The 20,774-nt window shown below is 34.9% G+C and overlaps 3 protein-coding genes across 12 annotated transcripts in view; 2 read left to right on the forward strand and 1 right to left on the reverse strand.

The window, feature by feature from the left end:
• Positions 1 to 6,719, forward strand: part of Shep (alan shepard) — a 33,155-nt gene extending 26,436 nt beyond the window's left edge. For all 10 annotated transcript variants that reach the window (XM_070313178.1, XM_070313183.1, XM_070313184.1 and 7 more), the window contains exon 12: positions 50 to 6,719. The gene's annotated coding sequence lies outside the window, so the exon portion shown is untranslated. The remainder of the gene's footprint in view (positions 1 to 49) is intronic.
• LOC138942725 (ribosome biogenesis protein WDR12 homolog) lies at positions 3,460 to 10,415 on the reverse strand. The gene is made up of 9 exons (XM_070313188.1): positions 10,147 to 10,415; positions 9,980 to 10,065; positions 9,504 to 9,714; positions 9,252 to 9,392; positions 8,855 to 9,030; positions 8,528 to 8,601; positions 8,191 to 8,437; positions 7,699 to 7,831; positions 3,460 to 7,361 (listed from the first exon to the last, which is right to left on the reverse strand). The coding sequence occupies exons 1-9, from the start codon at positions 10,212 to 10,214 to the stop codon at positions 7,223 to 7,225; spliced, it is 1,275 nt and encodes a 424-aa protein (XP_070169289.1). The 5' UTR covers positions 10,215 to 10,415; the 3' UTR covers positions 3,460 to 7,222.
• A 429-nt stretch (positions 10,416 to 10,844) lies between these two features.
• On the forward strand, positions 10,845 to 17,297 carry Rnb (R and B). Its single transcript, XM_070313177.1, has 6 exons — positions 10,845 to 11,250; positions 12,309 to 12,529; positions 12,862 to 13,602; positions 13,757 to 13,956; positions 14,102 to 14,372; positions 14,485 to 17,297. The coding sequence occupies exons 1-6, from the start codon at positions 10,978 to 10,980 to the stop codon at positions 15,440 to 15,442; spliced, it is 2,664 nt and encodes an 887-aa protein (XP_070169278.1). The 5' UTR covers positions 10,845 to 10,977; the 3' UTR covers positions 15,443 to 17,297.
• Positions 17,298 to 20,774: the final 3,477 nt, after the last annotated feature.

The following is a 20,774-nucleotide window of genomic DNA, read 5'->3' on the forward strand; positions in this document are numbered from 1 at the left end:
TTCGCTCGCAATAGAATGACATACTAAAGCGATTTTTCGGATTTTGCAGATGTACGATCACGTTAAGAGTTACATAAGTTAGAAAAGGCATACTAATTGAGAGAGAGACGCATCAAGAGACACGCGTAGAATGAGCGACAGCAACCGACATCGAGCGGGATTATACTAAGAAGAATATAGATTTGAAACAAAAACTACATTACGTAACGGATAAGATTCTTCCTCACGATAAATTGACTTGCCAGCGATGTTTTATACGTTTTATCCATCAGTAAATAGGGGAAAGTAGTTGATATTTTGCAACGAGTAGGCAGAATGAATGTTGAAAGAATGTGTAAGCGCGAAAGAGAGCGAGTAAAGAGAGAGAAAGACAGAATAGAATTGAAGAGAAATAGAGGAGAAAAAAAAACATGAGAGTGATCACGTGTCATCCGCGCGGACCAGCAAGTGCTTTCGCACCGATATGGCTCCATTAAAACGATCTATATAACGATAACACGTACACTCCCATGTGCATACATAGATACACAGAGAGAGCGATACACACACATACACAGTAAGAAAAAAATTATTTACGAAGGACAGTTTAGTGTCAAGCTGATAGGCTTCCATGATGTAACTTTAGGTATTACGTTTACTAAGAACAAATAAGACAGAAATTGATCGAAACTGATCTTGAGAATTCGAGAGTATGAATAAGTATTTTAACGAGTAAGAAAGACAGAGAAAGTATGTGCGTGTGCAAATCGTAAGGGAAAAAAACGAATAAAGGAGAAGAAAAAGTAATGCTGCTCAGAAATATATAAAGGAGAATTCTTCCTAAGAAAATAATAGTAAATAATAATATGGAGAGAGAGAAAGAGAGAGGGAGAAAGATGGTGAAAGGAGGGAGAGAAAGACAGAATGCGCTATTTCTAAATGATAGGATTGACAGATATAACATCGAGAGAAGAAATTCGAAGATTCAGAATTATGACTGCAAATTTCAAAAATGGCGCTCATTTGCGGAACTTCTTCGTTAAGAACGTGCTTGGAAGCACGTGTCTTCCACAAGAGCGTATATTTCAACCACAGATCTATATTTCACATACAGATTACGTAGACTATACAGATACACCGACAAAAACAATACACTCTTATTGTTCACGAGTTCACGTGTTCTCTTTTCGGATTTTTCTTTTTTTCCGTTTTGTTATGATGTTCAGAGACATTCCAAACCGGGCATACATGAGTACATCGCCGCGTAAAGTATTTTTTTTTTTTAAATGATATTTTTGCCTTTTTTGTAACGATAAATTATTATTACAGTTTAATAGAAAAAAAAACTTTCATTTTCGAACACACGAAAGAAGATAACCATTTCCCGTATTTTTTCTTGGATGAATATTATTCTGGTTCCTAAATTGCTTTATCACGTCAGTTCTAAAAAATTTGCAAAAGAGCTATTTGAATGTATTTTATTATGTTATATTTTTAATTGTGATTTGCAACAAAACTTTTTCAACACGGCACATACCGTAGCAATAAATAATAAAATATATGAAAATAGTCTATTTTTGCAACCTTGATCTTAAATTTCTGAAAATTAATAATTTCTTAGAATGTAATGTGATGGTGCAATTTGAAAATTGTATTCAGCGTACGCAAAAGACGGAAAATGATTATTCTTTTTCTTGCTTTTTTCTTTGTTAATTTATACATACTTTTTTAAGACAAATTGGAAAAAGAGAAATTACGACGATAAAATTTTGTTTGTAAAATGTAAAAAAGAAAAAATTTTGAGATATACTGGATATAATTATTGTGCGAAGAACGAAAGAAAAACACTCTTTGTATTATATTTATAATGATTATGCTACGGATCAATATTGATTTTTAATTGTACAGCTTAAATACAATTTTTTTTAGAATCGTGCCTTTGCAGACAGATCCGTTAAATGAAAGAGAAAAAGAGAGAAAAAGTAAAGGATACAAGGAAAAAGAGATTGTTATAATATATTTTTACGTATCGATAAATTCAGATGCGACGCCAAATTTGGTTTTCTAGTTAATATATCTGTAATTGTTTTCACGTTATAAATATCTCTATATACATTTGTTTTCGTTATCAATTTGATAGATTTTGTACGTGTAATTGCATGCATTATCGAACGGAATTGGACTGTAAGAGAGAAGAAAAAATAGACACATATGCGTATATCACGGGCGGTCCATAATAATAATAAAGATAAAAAAACATCTTTAAGAAAATCTCTAGAAAAATCAAACTACGATAAATTGAGAAAGAGAGCGCGAGATAACGAGAGAAAGGAGAGGATGAGAGTATGTTTGAGATAGAGAGTAAAAAAAAAAAAAAAAAAAATAATAAAAATGATAAAAGTGGGTTTGTTACACCAGACAAGTATAACTAGAGTGTAAATTAATTTATTTTATCGAGGAAACGCGCGTTACTATCGGTAAAAGGATAGACGGGAAGCAAAGATAAAGATGCATCGATCTACAATCGTACACACATGTATACGTATACACACACATATACACACGCGCGTGCGCGTGTTTAAACAGATCGAGGAGAGAGAAAGAGAGTAATCGAGACGATATTTTGTCATCTTTCAAGATGTTAAAATTAATAGTTGTAAATAAATCATAAAGTAACATCGCGCGAGAATATTCGTCAATCAGAGAAGTTTCGATTTAAGAAGGTTGAAAATCTTTAGAGCATTGTTACGCCACTTTGCGCGATAACTTTGTATTTACTAAAATAAGTATATTTTGCCAAAAAAAAAAAAAAAATTGAAAATTGAAAATTTGTGAACGTAAATGATTATATTATTTGAATCCGTTAAAATCATCATGTTGCCCGTTTGGGTCTTGATTATTCTCACGTTGCACCTACATCCAACGAGATCTTCATCTCTTTTCCCTCTCTCCTGTGAATGCCTCCTCTCCTAACTCATCACCATCATCATCTGTGCAGCCGGCAGAGTTTTGTATTGTCTGACATGGAATTGACAGTCAAGGATCGAGTGAAAGAGCGAAAGAAAGGGAGAAAATGTAGAAAAGCTTTTTACCAAAAATATGCGAGAGCTGCAGGCTATTCTCGTGACATATAAGAAAATGATGAAGATGAAGGAGAAGTGACAATGGCGATGGCAACAAGCACAGGTAGTTAGAGTTTTAGAGAGAGAGAGAGAGAACGAACGAGCGAAAGAAAGCCGAGTCCTGTAGTTATTATTATAATATTACAATAATAACGATGTATTATTATAATTAACGATTAACTATTATTGATGTCATCTAAACGTATGAAAGATTTTTACACTGTTGAGACTTGAAGTAAATAATATATTTAGTTTATTTTGGTACATCACGATTTGATGAGAGAGTGAGAGAGATAAATTGAAAAAAAAAGAGATGAAGAAGTAGAAAGGCGAAGTATGAGCTATTTTTTAAGAGACAGACTTATTACTCGATTTGACTCCACACATTAAAGTAAAAAGTAAAAAAAAAAACAGAGGGTAAGTGCGAAAGAGAGAGTGACTGCGAGATAGTGTGTATGAGAGAGAGGGGATATAAAGCCGAGATGGAAGTGAGAATGAGAGTGAGAGGAGCATCTTTTAGCGAGTGCGTATAGTGTATTTGTTGCACAAGGCGAGATTGTCACCAATTGACTGACAAAAAAATCCATATGTGATTTTAATAGTAAATTTTGAGAATTTTACTAAATAGACTTGTATACAACTAAAAAAAAAAAACTAAAGTAATTATCGTGACCGACCAAACGAAAAAAAAGAAGAGGGAGAAAAGCGAGTTAACAGAGCAGCATTATAGTTGCGCCGATCCGTTTAAAAGGGGATGAAGACACATAGTGCGTCCAACATCCTCAAATACATACAAAGAAATTCCGTAAGAAGATGGAGAGAGAGAGAGAGAGAGAGAGAGATGGAAAAGAAATGGTGGCCGGCAAAGCGAGAAAAAGAAAAAAGCGATCGTGAGCGAGAGCACATAATTATTATGTACAGAGAACGCGCGGAGAGACGCGTCTTTTTTTTTTTTTTTTAACGCGCGCGGCAACGTGTCTCGCGTAGATAGTTAGAGTTGAACTGAATGAAAAGGAAAAAAAATCCTTAGAATTAAGCGAGACGTGCGAGTGAGCGACGAGCACTCGCTCGAATTAGGAGATAATAGGAACGGGGCGATCTTTTATCGGCTAAGTTTACAACGGTAGTTAGGTAGAACAGTAGTTTAGCTATACAGTAATAGTTAGGATACGAATACATATATAAATATATGCCTCTCATTTCCCGTGTCTACCTGCCATCCCTCCGTGTACGTTATCACGGACACGGGAGTGGAGGGGGATCGAGACACGGGCATGGGGCACCGTTCAGCCTATGCACCTCGCACCCGTCAAGACTGACTGGCTATTCATATTTTAATTGATAAATATATATATATATTATTCTACAGTATATATATATATATATATGTATATGAGCGCTATACTTGTATAATTGTATAAATAGTAAGGAACTATTTGCTTGCTGCGCACCGCGGGTCGGGTGCGTGGGCTGGCCGGATGTGGGCTTTTGAATTTGAATCACGATAGGGCGTGGGAGCTCGCGTGAAATTTCGCATGGCGAAGACAAGTCGCCACACCTCCTCCCCCTTGCCCACAATCTAGAATCGATATTATTCTAGAGGATTTAAGATTTCGACGCGCGAAAAAAACGTTCCTCATAGTATCCCTCAGTGGTGTATGATATCGGTGTCACGACGTCAGAAGCGAAAAATCATATGAATGTTTTTTTTCCTCGTCTTGTACGATTCTTTGCTTCTAACGTGAAGCTTTTGCCGTGAAAGAGCTCGCGAGCTTCCCCGCAGTCTATGGCCACCACCAACAAGGGTTTTCGAGCAAGAAGACGGTTCTTGCTGCTGCGGACGATGCTGCTTTCCAGCGTAAAGCTTTCTCTAGAATTTTAGCATAGAAACTTTTTTAGATTAGGCATACTGTAGTCGATAGGCTCTGATTGTAGAAAAGAGGATGAGAAAGATAATCGATTGAGAGTGAGGAGAGAACGAGACGAAAAGATGTAGGATGTTTTTAAGTAAAATAATGTTTAGTCGAGATCGGCTTAAGAGAGCGAATGCGTGCGTTTGTTGCGTGCGAGAGTGAATGAATTAGCGATAAAGCGAGGTCCGAGGTGACTAGATCATCGTCTTGTACTTCGATTTGTACAGTCCTTAGTTTTCCAAGTTTTTAAGTTATTGTTTTACACGCGTTTGTTAAGCGACATAGTTGTAATTAGTCGACATCTCTGTTTCTTCTTCCACATTTCCTCCTCTCCCCCCGCCGATGTATCTCCGCGCCCCTCCACCCTTTGTTTTTTTTTTTTTTTTTTTTTTTTTTTTTTTTTTTTTTGCATTTGTATTCCGCTTTGTCCTTCGTATTCGGCGACGAACGAACTCGAACGAAGGAAGCGGGACTTGTGTGTGCATAATGTAATACACTACGATGGAACGAGAAAAATGAGACACGTACCCCGTGTACCGCTTATTTTGCGTCGTCTTTCCAAAGTTGGCCAGAGATGGAGAGAAAAAGCACAGAAACAAAGAAAAACGGGGAGAAAAAAAAAACGATGTCGTCGGACGCTGGAGTCTTTTTAAATCCGCGCGCGAGGATCAATTTGTAGAATTTCGAGAGTACTTTTAAGGCAGAGACGAAGAAAAGGCGTTTTAGCATGTAATGTGAAGAAAAAAAAAATTTTTAGACGTTAAGGCAAGTTGTGTCATAGCTAGTTAAGAGATCTAGGGTGACTCTTAGGAAGTCGAATAGGTGCTGTAATAAAACAAAGTTTAACAAGAAACAAGTCAGAATTAGATTTTTCATGAATAAAGAAAAAAAAATAATGAAAAAAAGCTCGAAGAACGTAAAAGGGGGGAAGGGGGGGGGACGTAACACACGCGACGACGACATATGGAGCATAAGCCACTAAAAAGTGCCCTTAGTTTATTTTGGATCGTTTAAAAAAAACGCTAGTCTTTGTGTGAGAAGAGATAACGTGGGAATTTTTAGATAGAATCTTCGGAGAGAATAAACAAGCAAACAAATGAAAAAAAAGAAGAAAAAAAAAGGAAAAAGGACAAAAAAAGAACCGAAGAAAATCGCGCGGGACGAGAAAATATTGCGAGCAGACGCGAAAAACCGACGAGAGAATGTGCGAGCGAAAGTGAGAGAAGGAGCGTGTGCGCGTGTGTGCACGTAGGTGTATGCCATAAACTTCAAAAGGGGGAAAAAAAGAAAAAGCAGAAAGATAACGCGTACTCGAAGAGAACCATCATCTGCCTATTTTACATACAGAGACTGCAGCGCACACTTGTGTGCAGAATATACACACACACACACACATACATACATACATACACACAGAACTTGTACAGAAAGAAAAAGAGGGAAAAAGAATGCGCGCGCTATTGCGAGGGTGCACGGTCTCCGCTGCTCCTGTATTATTAACGCATACACCCTAAATGTGTGTCTCTGCTATAGGGGCGTGCACATTTGAATCGGTGGTCTTTTTAGAATTACACGAGTAATGAAGAAACGGTTTGGTAAATAATTAAATACTTCGCGATGCGGGGAAGCGAATTTCCCAAATTCGTCACGATTATCGTCCCTTATTTTTGATCAATAAACGATCTGTTTTGGGGATTTATGCCGAGCGACACGATTCTTTTACTTCACCTATCTGACACGAGTCTCTTTGAGAAGAGAGAGGAAACGGAAAATGCTCTGATCTAGGAACGAACCATGTTCTTAATCAAAAGATGCTGCAATATTAAAATCAATTATAATTATTTTTTTTATCGTTGCATTCGTGTATCGATCCGGTTTTCACATACGATATGACGATGTGATTAAATATAATCAGTTTGTTGATTTTGACTCAGGATAGCACTCTCGTGGGAAACGAGAAGATCGATAAATACATATCCATAACAAGTACAAAGATTCTTAAACTAAACGCACAAATTTTATACGGTATTAAAATGATAGAGATCGCTCTTTGCGTCTCAATTTATTAGTCATATTAAATATTTTCAGATTTCAAAATTTTTTACTATTATTACGAATACCTAAATTACTTACGAGCAATTTCTCGATTATTTCTGTATCGATTGTACACGATGCCTTTGTTTTATAATATTTGTGTTATATTTATAATTAGCGTGTCACATGCTTGGACTTGAATATCCTTAGAGTATTATCTGCACCACCGGATGTTATCAATTCGGGATTCGACCAGTCGCAGCTGAGGACCTTGTCTTCGTGCCCCATAAGATCAAAAAGCGGAGTCTTGTGGCTGGAATACGATCGCAAACATTAATGCATAAATCTAGTACTAGATATAGACAAAACTGCCACTTTTACATCCGGAGACCTCGTATTTCTATATCCTCTCATATACAATATATGTTTCTTATTTTAAATACCTGAATTTTAACACGTAATTTTAACTCTTCTTTAAGCAACAATTTTATAATTTTCACTATTTAATTATATATTATATAATTATTATTAATTTATATTAAGATGGCAAATATTAATTCTCTGCAAAAACGGTTCTTTAAATTCGATCACGCAACCAAACGAAATATCACGGAGATCTTGCACATTGTATGTTATTGTTTGTAACTAACCTTCTGGTGTCCCAGAATTTGACGATGTTATCATATCCTCCCGAGATGAAAAGATGTTCGTCTACGGTCGACCAACGCACCGAAGCTACCCACTGTGTGTGAGAGGTGAACTTGGCTTTCAAAATCGTACCCTCTAAAACCATAACACAATAACACAAATATATCTTATAAAAATATTTATTTACTTGATGTTAAATTAATGAAAAGTTTTGAAAATGGAAAATTTAAAAGTTCGGTAAAAAAAATAATAAAATTTTCTACGTTGATCTGAAATCAAAAAAATTCAATATCGATTTAATTTTATAGATAAAATATGTAAGTTGATTTTATATTGAAAGAGAGAGAGTATCTTACTGTTTTTCAATATTTTCCTCAGTGTTTGTAAACATATGTAAGTTGATTTTATACTAAAAATATTTTAATTTTTGTCAATATTTCCCTCAGTATTTATAAACACATCGATAATATAAATTATGTCGAAGCTTTAAGCACCTGTAGATCTCGGGTCGTACAATCTCACATGTTGATCGGCCGATCCGGTTATCACAGCGCGTGATAATGGCGAGTAATCAATGTCGAAGAAACACTTATCGCCATGGATCTCGTGCTTGATACCGCCCAATTCCGAATCCCAGATCTTTATGGTGTGATCCCACGAACTCGTAATGATTTCGGTTTTGTCGGACCACACAATCCCGCTGATTGCCTGTTTGTGTCCCTTCATCGAGCGCTTTGGAACCTGGAGTATAAGACGACGTATGATAACCATGTGGGATCACGATAATATTTTAATATTAATACATTTTTTTTAATTTCTTAATTTACGTACCTTCGTTTTACTAGCGTATTCTGATCTTGCCTTTTTCGAAGCCGGTTCCCCGTCATCATCTTCCTCTTGTGTAGCTTAATTAGCAAAAGAGAGATCTTATTAATTATTATTTCATGTGCCTAGTCGTTTATTGCCCGACTTACATCTCTATTTACACTGTTTTGTAATAAATATTTTTTCAAATCTCTTTAAAATTAATATTTTTTAAAAGAAGAAAATTTTTTCTATCGCAAGTCATATATCGCATTTATATTTACAAAAAAAATAAAGATAAAGACTTTTATTTAAAAAACTGAGTAATTCGGTTTTTTATATTAATGTACTTACATGTTGACCATATAAGAAGCATATTATCCCAAGCGCCAGTTGCCATTAATGTTTTGTTGTAATTTACACTGACTGCTTCGACACTTCTTTTATGTCCTTTACAAACATGTACACATTCCACAGAATTTTTTATTATATCCCAATTCCATATCATGCATGTCTGGTCCATCGATGCACTGTGTGTGCATATATTTATAAAAGTCATTAATAACTGTCCTTTATCTTCTGCGATATATTTTAACTTTTTTTTACATGTTTCAAATACTGTGTAATTTGGGCAAAAAATTGTTTGAACATTTGTGTCATAATTAATAACTTGTATGTATATAAAAAAATATAAATATGAAATTCACATAGAAAGGATATACAACTACACTACTATTTTTCGAAGAATTACCTGACAAAGGAAGCTTTATCATCATCGAGAGATATCCAGGCCACCGCTTTGACAGGAGACATGTGTCCAGGGATTACAAAACGATGTTTACCTTTCAATGTCCAAATATGCAGTTTATTATCGTAAGTACCAGTTAGGATCCTAAATAGAATAATTGATAATATTAATATCTTAATTATAAACATATAAAAATACAGAGAGTACACGTTTTGTCTTCTGTTTTTAAAATTTTATAGTCGTAAGGACCCCAACCATTTTCCGCAAACAGCGACAGCTGATACCCAGTCGTCATGTATCAAACAATCTTTTGGTTCTGGCAAAGGATGCTTCTCTATATATTCCACATCTATTACCTCTTCCGTAAAAACTCCCCTATCTGCGATATGTTCTGCTAAGGGGGTACGCAAGAATTGTGAACAAACCAAGAAATCAAATTCTACTTCATCTTGGATATCATTCGACTCTGCAAACAATCAGACATTTAGTTTCGTGATAAAAATTATCGACACTGTCTTACAAATAACTCAAATACTTAAATATAAAAATTAACTTTACATGATATTATTTTTTAAGTTATACACATGCGTCAGGAAAAGCATGCGATATATATACTTTAATACTAAATAGTAATGTATTAAATAATTAATAATCGAGAATCATTTGAAGAGAAATAAGAACGATTTGGAATACATTAAAACAAGGTTTCATACGAAAACTCTCCTCCTCACCTCTCAAAAGTTCATTTATTATAGTATTTAGTTCGCTGCTAACTATGGAACTGTGTACTGATAAGGGATAATCCGGCACTGCATATCTGAAGAGACATTCACAAACCAAGATATGTTATCATGTTCTTATAAATTCGACGAATACACGTGAAAAAATCATTTCTTACCGCTGCTGCTTAGTTACAAAACGAATTTGTATTTGGCTCTCATTTTTATCAGAACGCACATGCTCCATCGTGGACAACCGTGGAAAAGCGTGCTGATACCAGCTGATACCAGCTACCAGCACACTTGCTCTCAGATTCGGAATTCGGATATGAATGAATTAAAATCGGTCACGTGCGAGAAGAAGTGGGGAGTAGATATTGGGCGCGTTCCACTTAACGACCGCAACGCTCGCGAGCATCATCTGTCTTTGTTTAACTTTCGAACAACAAGAATGAAATGATACCGTGAGCGTTGCGGTCACTAAGTGGAACGCGCCCATTGAAAACCTTATGCGCATGCGTATATAAATCTTGCTCTCTTTTTCCTTCCCTCAACAGTTCATTGCACTCCCTCCAACAACTTGAAATTGACCAATCAATTTCCTTATGCTTATAATTATGTGCAAAAGTGTGTGCTCCCTGTTTTAGCCTTCAGCTCGCTACTCAAAATGGCGGGTCATTCAAAGTTTAGAGACTTGAATAATTATGTCGAGCTTCCCGAGATCCTGAGATCTCCTTTATTCGCACGGCTTATATACTACGTGCATATACATCTTCCTGTCCGACATCGAGACCGAGATCGAGATTATCGGAGCTTCGGGAAAGCGCGCGTATTATCGACCGCGATAATTGATGTAATCCAACTGTCAATGTCGAGCGTAGCGCGCCCGGTGCCACGCGACGCGACCAACGAGAGCGTGGACCGTGGACCTGGTTCGCTCGGGCGATTTTGAGGTTATGTCGACCGACCGATATTCTCGATTTTCGTCGTGATCGTGTCGGGATATCGCGATGTCGCTGCCAAAAGTGTCGCGGAAGGACACGACGGACGAGTGCCCGATCGTACCGGACCTAGCAAGGCATTTCCGGGCGAACAATAAGAGCGGTATCGTCAGCTGCCTCGCCCATCTCAAGAGCGACCCTAAACGATGTAAGGAGTTTGCAACGCGGAGCAGCAGCCTTGAAATTCTCGTCCAGCTTCTGCGCTGCAAGAATGACGCGATAGTAAACATGAGCCTGAGCATACTCGCGGATGCTTGCATGTCCTTCGACGTCAGGGAAAAGGTATGTCCTATGCTCCTATCTTGTAATATACTTGATTGATCATTCTTGTAAAGTACGCTACGTAGATCAAGGGCGTAAGTAGAACTTGTATTTAAAAGGTGTCAAAAAAAATTTCATTTAAAAACTAGAGAAAATTTCATTTAAAATTTAGAGAGAGAAAAAGCGAATGATCTTTTTTGATATTTTTAATATTATGATTGAAAAAAAAAAAAACATTTTTAATATCCTAAAAATTGGGCTATTTTCAAACTGCTGAAACTCGGCGAAAAGTCATCGCAGACAAAAAATTGAAAAAGCATTTTGAAGTTTGAAGTTTCAACTGTAACGTGATATTGACAGTTTAAAAAATTTTTTTTATTTTTCCATTTCTAGAAAATATAGGTTTAATCAAGATCGTGTAACTCAATCAAAAAAAAATCGTAGGAAAACTTTTAAAAAATATTTTGTAGGCAAACTGTTGTAGTTTATGAAACTTAAATTAAATTTTTCGAGAAAAATTTTTTTATGGAGTTGCAGAGTGTCAAAAATATAATTTTAGGGAACAAAACAATGGATTCTTTCTTAAAGCACAGAATAAGAAAGATAAAAAAATTTTTTAAATCACCGAGAGCGCATTAAAGTTGAAACTGCAAGTTTCAAAATGTTTTCTTAATTTTTTGTGTACGATGAATTTTCATCGAATTTCAGCGGTTTGAAAATAGCCCAATTGTTAGGGTATGAAAAGTGTTCTCTGTTTTTTTTTTTTTTTTTTTTTTTTTTTTAAATAGTGTATATTTAATGATGATGATAATATTGATGAAAATATGTCTACTATATTAATAAAGATATTTCAAATTGATATAGAGAGGAGAAGATGGAGTGATAAATTGTGCTACTCTTTAAAGCAATGATATATAAAAAAATTTGTTACAACACACATGAGTGTGTTAGTATAACTTGACTTTAAACGAAACTGAATAATATCCATGTTTATACACGCAGTATTTTTTACATTTGCATCATTTATGTTATATACTAATAAAATATCTGTTCATTGTCTGACAGATTTAAAATTTCAGATAAAATACAGCAAGATTGGAATTAATGTAGTACTCATAATAAAAAATCTTAAACTGGACACTAAGCTGCATTGCCGCGCTTGCAGACTTGTCAGTAACTTGTCCGAATGTAGGTGGCATGTCAAAGAGTTGTGCGATGCTGGAGTAGTGAAAGCACTTGTGCCACACCTAATATTAAAAACCAATACGCAAACTTATTGTATGGCCATCAGAGCTGTGAGGTATAAAATTATTCTACTATAATTTCTTCTAGTATAATCATAATATATTTATTTTAGTATATAATATTTTTCATCTATATTAATTTTTCAATTGTATTTATGTAAATTCCGTATATATATAAACACTTATATAGAAGAAAAAATGCCAAGATTAAATGCTAAATATGTCTTACAAATTTTTATAATTATATACCATTAATATTTCGTGTGATTCTAATTATTATGAGATATTATTTGTTTTTAATTACTTTATATAGAAAAATAATTAATTTGTTAATATTTTGTGTCTAATATTACAAATATTAATTAATTAATTTCAATTATATTTGCAGGAATATCTGGAGTTTTTATATGCATATCAGGGAAACAATGATAGAATTGCAGATTATCAAACTGGTTACTCAATTATTCGTTAAGGCCGAAGAAAAATCTTATGAAAACACTAAGCACGCCGAATTGGTGGATGCGTGTTTGAAAGCTATGTATGCTTTTCTTGTCACTTTAGATCCGCGCTGCGGCGAGCAGATGCAGGTAGATAAGGACAAGCAAGGCTACAAGTGTCTTGTGCGGTGCTGCAACAAGGGAAACAATAAAATGGCCATCAAATGTCTCTATATTCTCTGCCAAATAGCCGAGTGTCGATTGGACTTGGGCATTTCCGGCACGATCGAGGAGATCATAACTTTGATCAACTCAGTGGAGAGCAGTTCTAAAGAACAACTATACAAAGAAATAGTGATTAGTCTATGCCTGTTTTGTCGAGAATCGGTAAATCGAAACAAGATCAAGAATAGCGATGGATTACAGTTGATCATAGCGCTACTGAACAATTCCAAGCACAAACATTATCATTCTGCATTATTACAAGCTCTCGCACAGTTTATCTACGATGATAATGCTCTCGACATTTTGGCCAAACATGGTATATTGGATGTCTTGATAGCAAAACTGAAGGACGTGATTGCTATAGCGGTGGACGACGACAAGAATAACACGTCTAGGAAACGTTTCAGCGATTATCCGCCCGAATACCAGAAAACACCTTTGAAGTACACTCGGACTTATGCGGAAAGGTGAAAAAGATTGCGGAATATTATTTGTTGAATATTCATTAAATTGAAATATCAGAATCTACAAACGATGATTCTGATAAGATATATACTAGGCGATTGAATTTTATTTGTTATTTTTCTAATCGAAATTAATTCAATTAGTTTGTTGTTTTAGAACGTCCAGGTTTAGTATGGACTTTTATCGCGACGATTGGAGCCCGAGAAGTTTCACGAGCGCCTCCTCCTCGTCACCACCCAGTACACCGCCCTTGCTGCTTTGTTCCGATTCCAATCCGGAAACTGACGATACCGAGGATAACGACATTTATAGTCCGATCTGCAGTGACACCGAATGCGGCGACAACGATGAAGATGGTACATATTATCTTTATTAGTTCTCTATTGACATAATTTTTCATTTAATTACATGTGAGGTGATTTAAATTTTGCATAAAATTTGTCTGCACTCGATTACGATTAATCGAATTTATTCATCTAAATTAATATTTCATTGTTACAGAAGAAACAACTTCCCTGAAGAGCTACAAATCGCTAACGACCGCCGAAGCCGATTTCGATTCGCTCTCAACTAGTTCTGAGACTCCCAGCAAGATGAATGCTTGTGAATTCTATACGTTAGTGTTGTTCAACAGTTTGAGTTTTTACCCAATCGACGAGTTAGCTGATCCTAAGATCATCAAACCGTTGACGAATTATATAAAATATACGAAGAAACAAAACTTCCAAAAATACCGAGTCACCGCAATCAAGATATTAATGAGGATAATGAAGTAAGAGATCTGTCAAAAAAGAAATTCCATCATTTTTAAATTCAAATTGGTTATTTTAGAAAGGTTTTATTTATCGCGTTTATATTTCTAACATCTCTCAATTTTTTTCCAGTAATACGGCGTATTTTCTACCGTTGCTGAAGCAGGGCCTGGTATTTGACCTGCAGACTCTGCCGGAAGCGGAGGATTGCACGCGGCGTTTACGCATGGTGGCGGAGACCGGCGGCGCCATCGGTCAATTGTCGTTTATATTACTGCGCGGAGAAGACGAGCAAAAGCTGCTGACCGCGGTATCGATACCGCTTCTCATCAAAACACACCACAATCTTAAGTGCTTACTAGACAAGTATGGCGGACTGCAGTTAATATTCCGCTTGCTCGCGGAATCGTCACACAAACTACACGAGTCGGCGATCTGGTCGATCTGCCAGTTGGCGAGGACATTGCATCTTTATCCGGCCGATCCACCGATCACGAATTCATTGAAGACCAGCGATTATTCGAGATTATCTCTCGACGAGACGACGGATCACACGAAGCCAACGGTATCGTCGTTGGTGACATTTGAACTAGATGATGGCACGACAGTAGAGGCATGCAGGCGAATGCTATGCCGGCGCTCGGACTTTTTTTTCACCATGTTGGAAGGCAGTTTTAGTGAGTCGGGTAAGAGACGAGTGCGATTAAAGAACACATCGCGCGACGGCCTAAACACATTGATACTAGCGGCGAATGGTGCCGCATTGGAGTGCGAAAACATCGAGTCGTTGTTAGACGCGACGGTGTTAGCCGATAAATTTCTCATGTCGGACCTGTTAGACCCGTTGACCGAGACCTCCCTAGCCAAACTAAATCACGAAAACTTCTGCCGAGCCTGGCATTGGGCCAAAAGCTACTCCTGTCATGAATGGAGGTCCTACTGCATCAAGAGCTTCTTGACAAAGATGTCGTGGAGTGAAACAGTGCAGGCGTTTCGCAATTTTTATACTATCGATATTTTCGACGAATTTTTGCACGAAGTCAGGGACATAATCGAATATGTGTTGTGCCAAAAGACTAAAAGACATTAAAGATATTAAGTGATTCTTGAATTCGGAGCAGTGCAATTATGACAGGTATAGAGAATTCTTTGACAATTTTTAGAATAAATCTTGGAAGAACAAATTCTATATTGGAAATGGAGTAAATTTGTGGACATTATTACTCTATTCGTTTTAAAAGCTTTTCCGAGCAGATTCTTTGCATGAGCTTGTGCCGTATTTTTAATTGCGAAATTGATCGATAATTATATATATAACATGTCTGTATCATTATAATCATGTATCTAGATACATGAAAACAAAATATGTATACACATACATTCAAAGCATATTTGTATATAATACAGAAATACTTAATTTAAAATCTTTCTGTCATATTTATATCATTAAATTTTATTCATATTGCTTTACTACAGCGCTATATAAGTCGGCTGTACTGTAAATTCCTTTGCCTTTCTCTTTCCAGAATGTAATGCTTTTGTAGAATAACTGGAGCGAGGCGTCTTTGTCACAAAGAAACGTGCCTGCATGTTTTGTAAGATACATCATAGATCGAGATATTTCCAAAGTTGCTTATGTATATGCAATTGTATGTAATGCGATTCTTCTTTCCGTTCAAGGATAATTAGAAAATTAACGCGCTAGTACATAGAATACATCGAAATATTAGCTTAATATTAGCTTAATTATTCACAAAGAAAATAGGAGCGGGTTAATTAAAAGCCGAGCGCTGTAAGCGATGTGCAATTTCTTCTTTCTTGTTAACATTTATTTTGTACGATTTGGTCCTGATTTCGGACCATCATCAGCAAAGAAAGTTAGATTTTGTCGTGCATGCGTGTATCTATGACCCCAGTGATTCTTATATCGGACAAGCTCAGTAAGCCTCCCTCCGATTCCAATCGTAAAGAAAGAATTTACCTTGATCTGGTTAATTGAAAGCATTATAAATATCCGAATTTTGTTCACCGACAAGACACCACGAGTCACGAAAAACGAAACGCAATGATAATCTCTTGATGATTTGAAATCAAGACCGAAACGTATATTTTAACAAGAAAAAAGAAAAATCACACCGCTCAGCTTTTAATTAGCCCGCTCCCATTTTGTTTGTAAATATTTTATATCAGAGTCTCTTACTTCAATTTTTAACGTTAATTTAACAAGAACGTGACAAAAGATGTTAAAATAATAGAAATTCAATTATTATTGGAAATAAAAATGGCAATTAGGAAGCAGCGCAAATAAATTTATTAAAATATCAATGGTACAAAAAAAAAACGCGAACGTTTTGGTCCTTTCCTTGGACCATCTTCAGCGCGTAAAAAGTTAAAATATATAAGTAAAGAGGCGACGGAAATCAGTGTTAAAAAACAAGAATCGACAATAAAGTAGCAGACATATACCGGACACTACAATCTACTGCATTGATAGTGCTCGATATATATATATTGACATGCGTTTTAATGCTACATTAATAGACTTGGATAATCTCATCCTATCCTATGTCTTTTACGGTCATCCAACCATGGAAGGGACACGTCCAATAAATTACGGGCATCGACACGAAAGTTTTCTGTTGATACGTTTTTCGACGTTTCGGTTTTGACTACAATGACGATTTGATTTTTTTACTACTATCTCACATATTCCGGTATATGTCCGAGAGTTTATTTTCAATTTCTGTTTCTTAACACTGATTTCCGCCGCTTCTTTACTTATATATCTTAACTTTTTATATGCTGAAGATGGTTTAAGAAAAGGACCAAAACATTTGCGTTTTGTTTTGTGCCATTGATGTTTTAATAAATTTATTCGCGCCTCATGTTTGTGCTGGCTTCTAATTGCTATTTCTATTTCCATTAATTATCAAGTTTTAATTTTTTCGAGCCTTTAGTTTTTTATCGTATTATATTAAAATAATAGATTGCTCATGATCTATTATTTTAACTATATTTTCAGTTTCTATTTTAAATGACTTATTTTTATAAATAATTATTATCAGACTTTTAATTTTATTATATATATATATATATATATATATATATATATATATATATATATATTGCTTTTATATTTTCAGATATATTTTTATTATTTTTTTTGTAACAGAAAATTGTTAAACGATTTGTTCTTTTATTTATTATAAAAGGTAAAAAAATGATTCAACTATTAGCTAAATTTTATTATATAAATCCGTATTCTATCCAAATTATTATCACCCTTAAATAAAAAATAACACCGTACAAGAGAGATTAAAGTACAGATATGAATCTGGTCTTTCCGATTTTATTAGAACCTCATGGAAAGACAGAGTGTCAACAAAGAATAAATGATTAAATTATATTTATACATGTTCTTTATTTAAGGTATAGTATAAGATATTGTGGAATATTAAGGAATTTTAAAAAATTGCGAATCCCAAGATTATAGAAGTACTTGTAATTGCTTTTAGAAGAAAAATCTCAATTTACTAAAATTCTTTCGAGACAAAAAGTGATTTGTGAGACATAATTGCATATATAGGAAAATGTCTCATTATGAATCACAGATACGTGTTTATATTTGTGATTGGTGCATGTCAAATCGAGCCTTTGATAGCGTGGGGTTGTCGACGAGTTAGTGTCTCTGTACTTTCTCCCGTCATTTATAAAGTTTGGCTCATATTTGCTGCTTGTTCAGTTGTTCCCTTCAACGTGCCGAAACATTATCCAGCAAGTATTATAAGTAGTCAGAATTTATTCCCTTCATTGAATAGTTCCTGAAGAATCGGTCTACTTGTTACCTGCTGACACCGAATCAATATCCTTTGCATTAATCAGGGGTTGGAACCGGTGTAACTTTGGTGAGTTACATTTTTTAATAAGTTAATGTTCATATTGTCGCGAATAAACATAAAACTCACTCTTTTTAACATCTGAAATCTGAATTTAATAGAAATTATATTAATTTCAAACCATTTTTAACTTGATGGCTATTTTGTCGGAATTTTAGGAGAAAAAATGAAAAAAATATATGAAAAAATGTATCGGACAATTATTGCATGGCACTTAATGCTAGATTAGATTTAAATTTTTCAAAAATGTTATATATTTTAAGCACTTATAAAAAGATACGTTTCTCTTTGAACTGTTTTACAAAGCCGCATTCGAAAATTATCAACATCAGAGAGGGATATCTCGTTCTTTGTTAATTAAAAGTATAATTTGTAATTGCCATTATCTTCTATAAACATTGTGTACTGTCAAGGAATACTTAATTAATTGTCAGCTGCATCCTATAATTATCCATATATAATACTCACGCAATATGGTTACGTGTCAATTTAATTGTCAACTTCTGGTTGATAATTACGGAAGTATTGTCACCTAAAATGTTAATTGTACATTCAGCGCGCTTTAATTCTGCATTACAGTGCCGTGATGCATAGAGCAAAACCTTCCGAGAGTTTTTGCGGATATCTAAAAGTGCCCTTCAATTTATATAAATAAAGGATTTCAAATACTCAAAGTATAAAAGTATAAAGTATAAAAATTATTTATAAAATGCAAAATACTAAAATAAGACTTTGTATCTGAAAAAATAGTAACATTAATAATAATTTTCTAAATCTTTAATATAAAATTGAAATTATATTGCATCATTATCATATGTTATATAATGAAAATATCTGATATACAAATAATTCATTTCTCTTAATTAATGAATCCATAAAAGATATATAATCACATAATCAGTTTGAAATATATGAAAAAATTAATTAACATCAAATTAATAATATCACGTTTTTGTACTAAATATATATTTATTTTTCAATTACGATTTTATAAGATTTCCTATTATGCGATTTTTTTATACAATAAACTTTCAGCAGTAAATATTGATTAACAATAGCACAAGCGCCTCGTTAACATTAACTTCAATTACTACCTGCTTCCAAGTTTTCTTATAATTTCTTGCTCGTTACATGTAAATACGCAAGTTCCCTCATGCGTGCAAGCATGACCGAATCACTTACTCGAGTTCATGCTATTAGTCAGATGATTACTGCAAGTTTACCCGAGTGACATAATCTATATCTATACAACTTTATTCAAATTTAGACAAAATAAATTTTATGAATAAATATAATAAAACATTACAAATTTTAAAATAATTCTCAATCAGAAATGTATGCGTATCATCGACATTATTTAATCTCATTAAAAAAAAACTTTTTAGAACTATTATAGGTAATCGTCCCATTTTGCGTGTAAATGAATAAATAAAATGAAACATACTGGTTGTCCATAATTTAAATGGCAAAACTTCAAGAGCGTGTAGGGGATCGAAAAACTAAGACGAGAAGTCCTTTAGAGATTTGCTCGTTTTTGCTCCATTTTAGAGAAAATCGCAAAAATTCAATCTCTCATTGTCAGTTGCTCTCTTGAGTCGATTGGCACCGAATAAACTTTCTGCTTCAAGATTCCTTATACATATGTAAACACTTAATATTATCCTTTACGGTGCCGATCGATTCAAGAGAGCAATTAAGAGATCGAATCATAGATGCGGTGCGCCAAACATCACTAGAACAATGTCTAGCTGCAATTAAGCTGAGGTCAGTGCTAGATGTAATGCTCGCATTGCTGCAAGAGGGTAACATTTTGAACAATATCTGCATTAAATAAATGATAACATAAATAAAATGTAAATAAATAAGTAAAGAAATGAAAACTTGTTTCGTTTCTTTCTTTGTAATTTTTTCCAAAATGGAGCAAAAAGGAGGAAACCTCTAAAGGACTTTCTGTCTTAGCTTTTCGATCCTCTACACGCTCCTAAAGTTTTGCCATTTAAATTGGGGATACCCTGTATAAAAGTTCGAATCTCTTTTTGTACTATTCCATAGTTCGGCGCAGAAGTTTCGACGTGTTAATCATTCGTGCGAAATAAACGGATACGTGAGTGTTTCCCTTCGAAGTTCGCGATAGATTCGTCAAGAAAATATATCTCGCCTTTACTTATGTTAGTTGTTGCGCCACGAGGAAAATCCGGTTGAAATAGGCATCATTGCTATTCGGCAACCGACGCGAGTAAAATCGAACGACCTTCAACAATGGGGTACGGACTGCCGCGGATTGTGCAAGGCCGTTGCCAATAAAGGGGAAAGCAAACGGGCGGCAAATCTTTTTGCGCCGTTTTTCACGCGAAGGTTATCGTCGCACAATCGGAAGGCAATTGCAACCATTGTTGCAATTTAAACAGATTTTTACGATCTATACAAAGTAAACGTGAGAATGACAAGGATGGCGTGTACGTCTCCCTTCTCCGGGATGGTTTTTTAAATGCATGAAACCAATATTGAATATCTGAATTCATTTAT

Source organism: Polyergus mexicanus, unplaced genomic scaffold (genome assembly GCF_030449975.1).
Source record: "Polyergus mexicanus isolate NDT 795.1 unplaced genomic scaffold, iyPolMexi1.0 SCAF_23, whole genome shotgun sequence".
NCBI lineage: Eukaryota > Metazoa > Arthropoda > Insecta > Hymenoptera > Formicidae > Polyergus > Polyergus mexicanus.

What these genes read in the sequence shown, in the direction of transcription:
- Rnb (XM_070313177.1), top strand. Translation starts at nt 10,978, where the DNA reads ATGTCGCTGCCAAAAGTGTCGCGGAAGGACACGACGGACGAGTGCCCG. An exon ending in ATGGCCATCAGAGCTGTGAG is followed by an intron (nt 12,530 to 12,861) that starts GTATAAAATTAT and finishes TTATATTTGCAG; the next exon opens with GAATATCTGGAGTTTTTATA. An exon ending in ACTCGGACTTATGCGGAAAG is followed by an intron (nt 13,603 to 13,756) that starts GTGAAAAAGATT and finishes TTGTTGTTTTAG; the next exon opens with AACGTCCAGGTTTAGTATGG.
- LOC138942725 (XM_070313188.1), bottom strand. Translation starts at nt 10,214, where the DNA reads ATGGAGCATGTGCGTTCTGATAAAAATGAGAGCCAAATACAAATTCGT. An exon ending in AATAAATGAACTTTTGAGAG is followed by an intron (nt 9,715 to 9,979) that starts GTGAGGAGGAGA and finishes GATTGTTTGCAG; the next exon opens with AGTCGAATGATATCCAAGAT. An exon ending in AAATTCTGGGACACCAGAAG is followed by an intron (nt 7,362 to 7,698) that starts GTTAGTTACAAA and finishes ATCGTATTCCAG; the next exon opens with CCACAAGACTCCGCTTTTTG.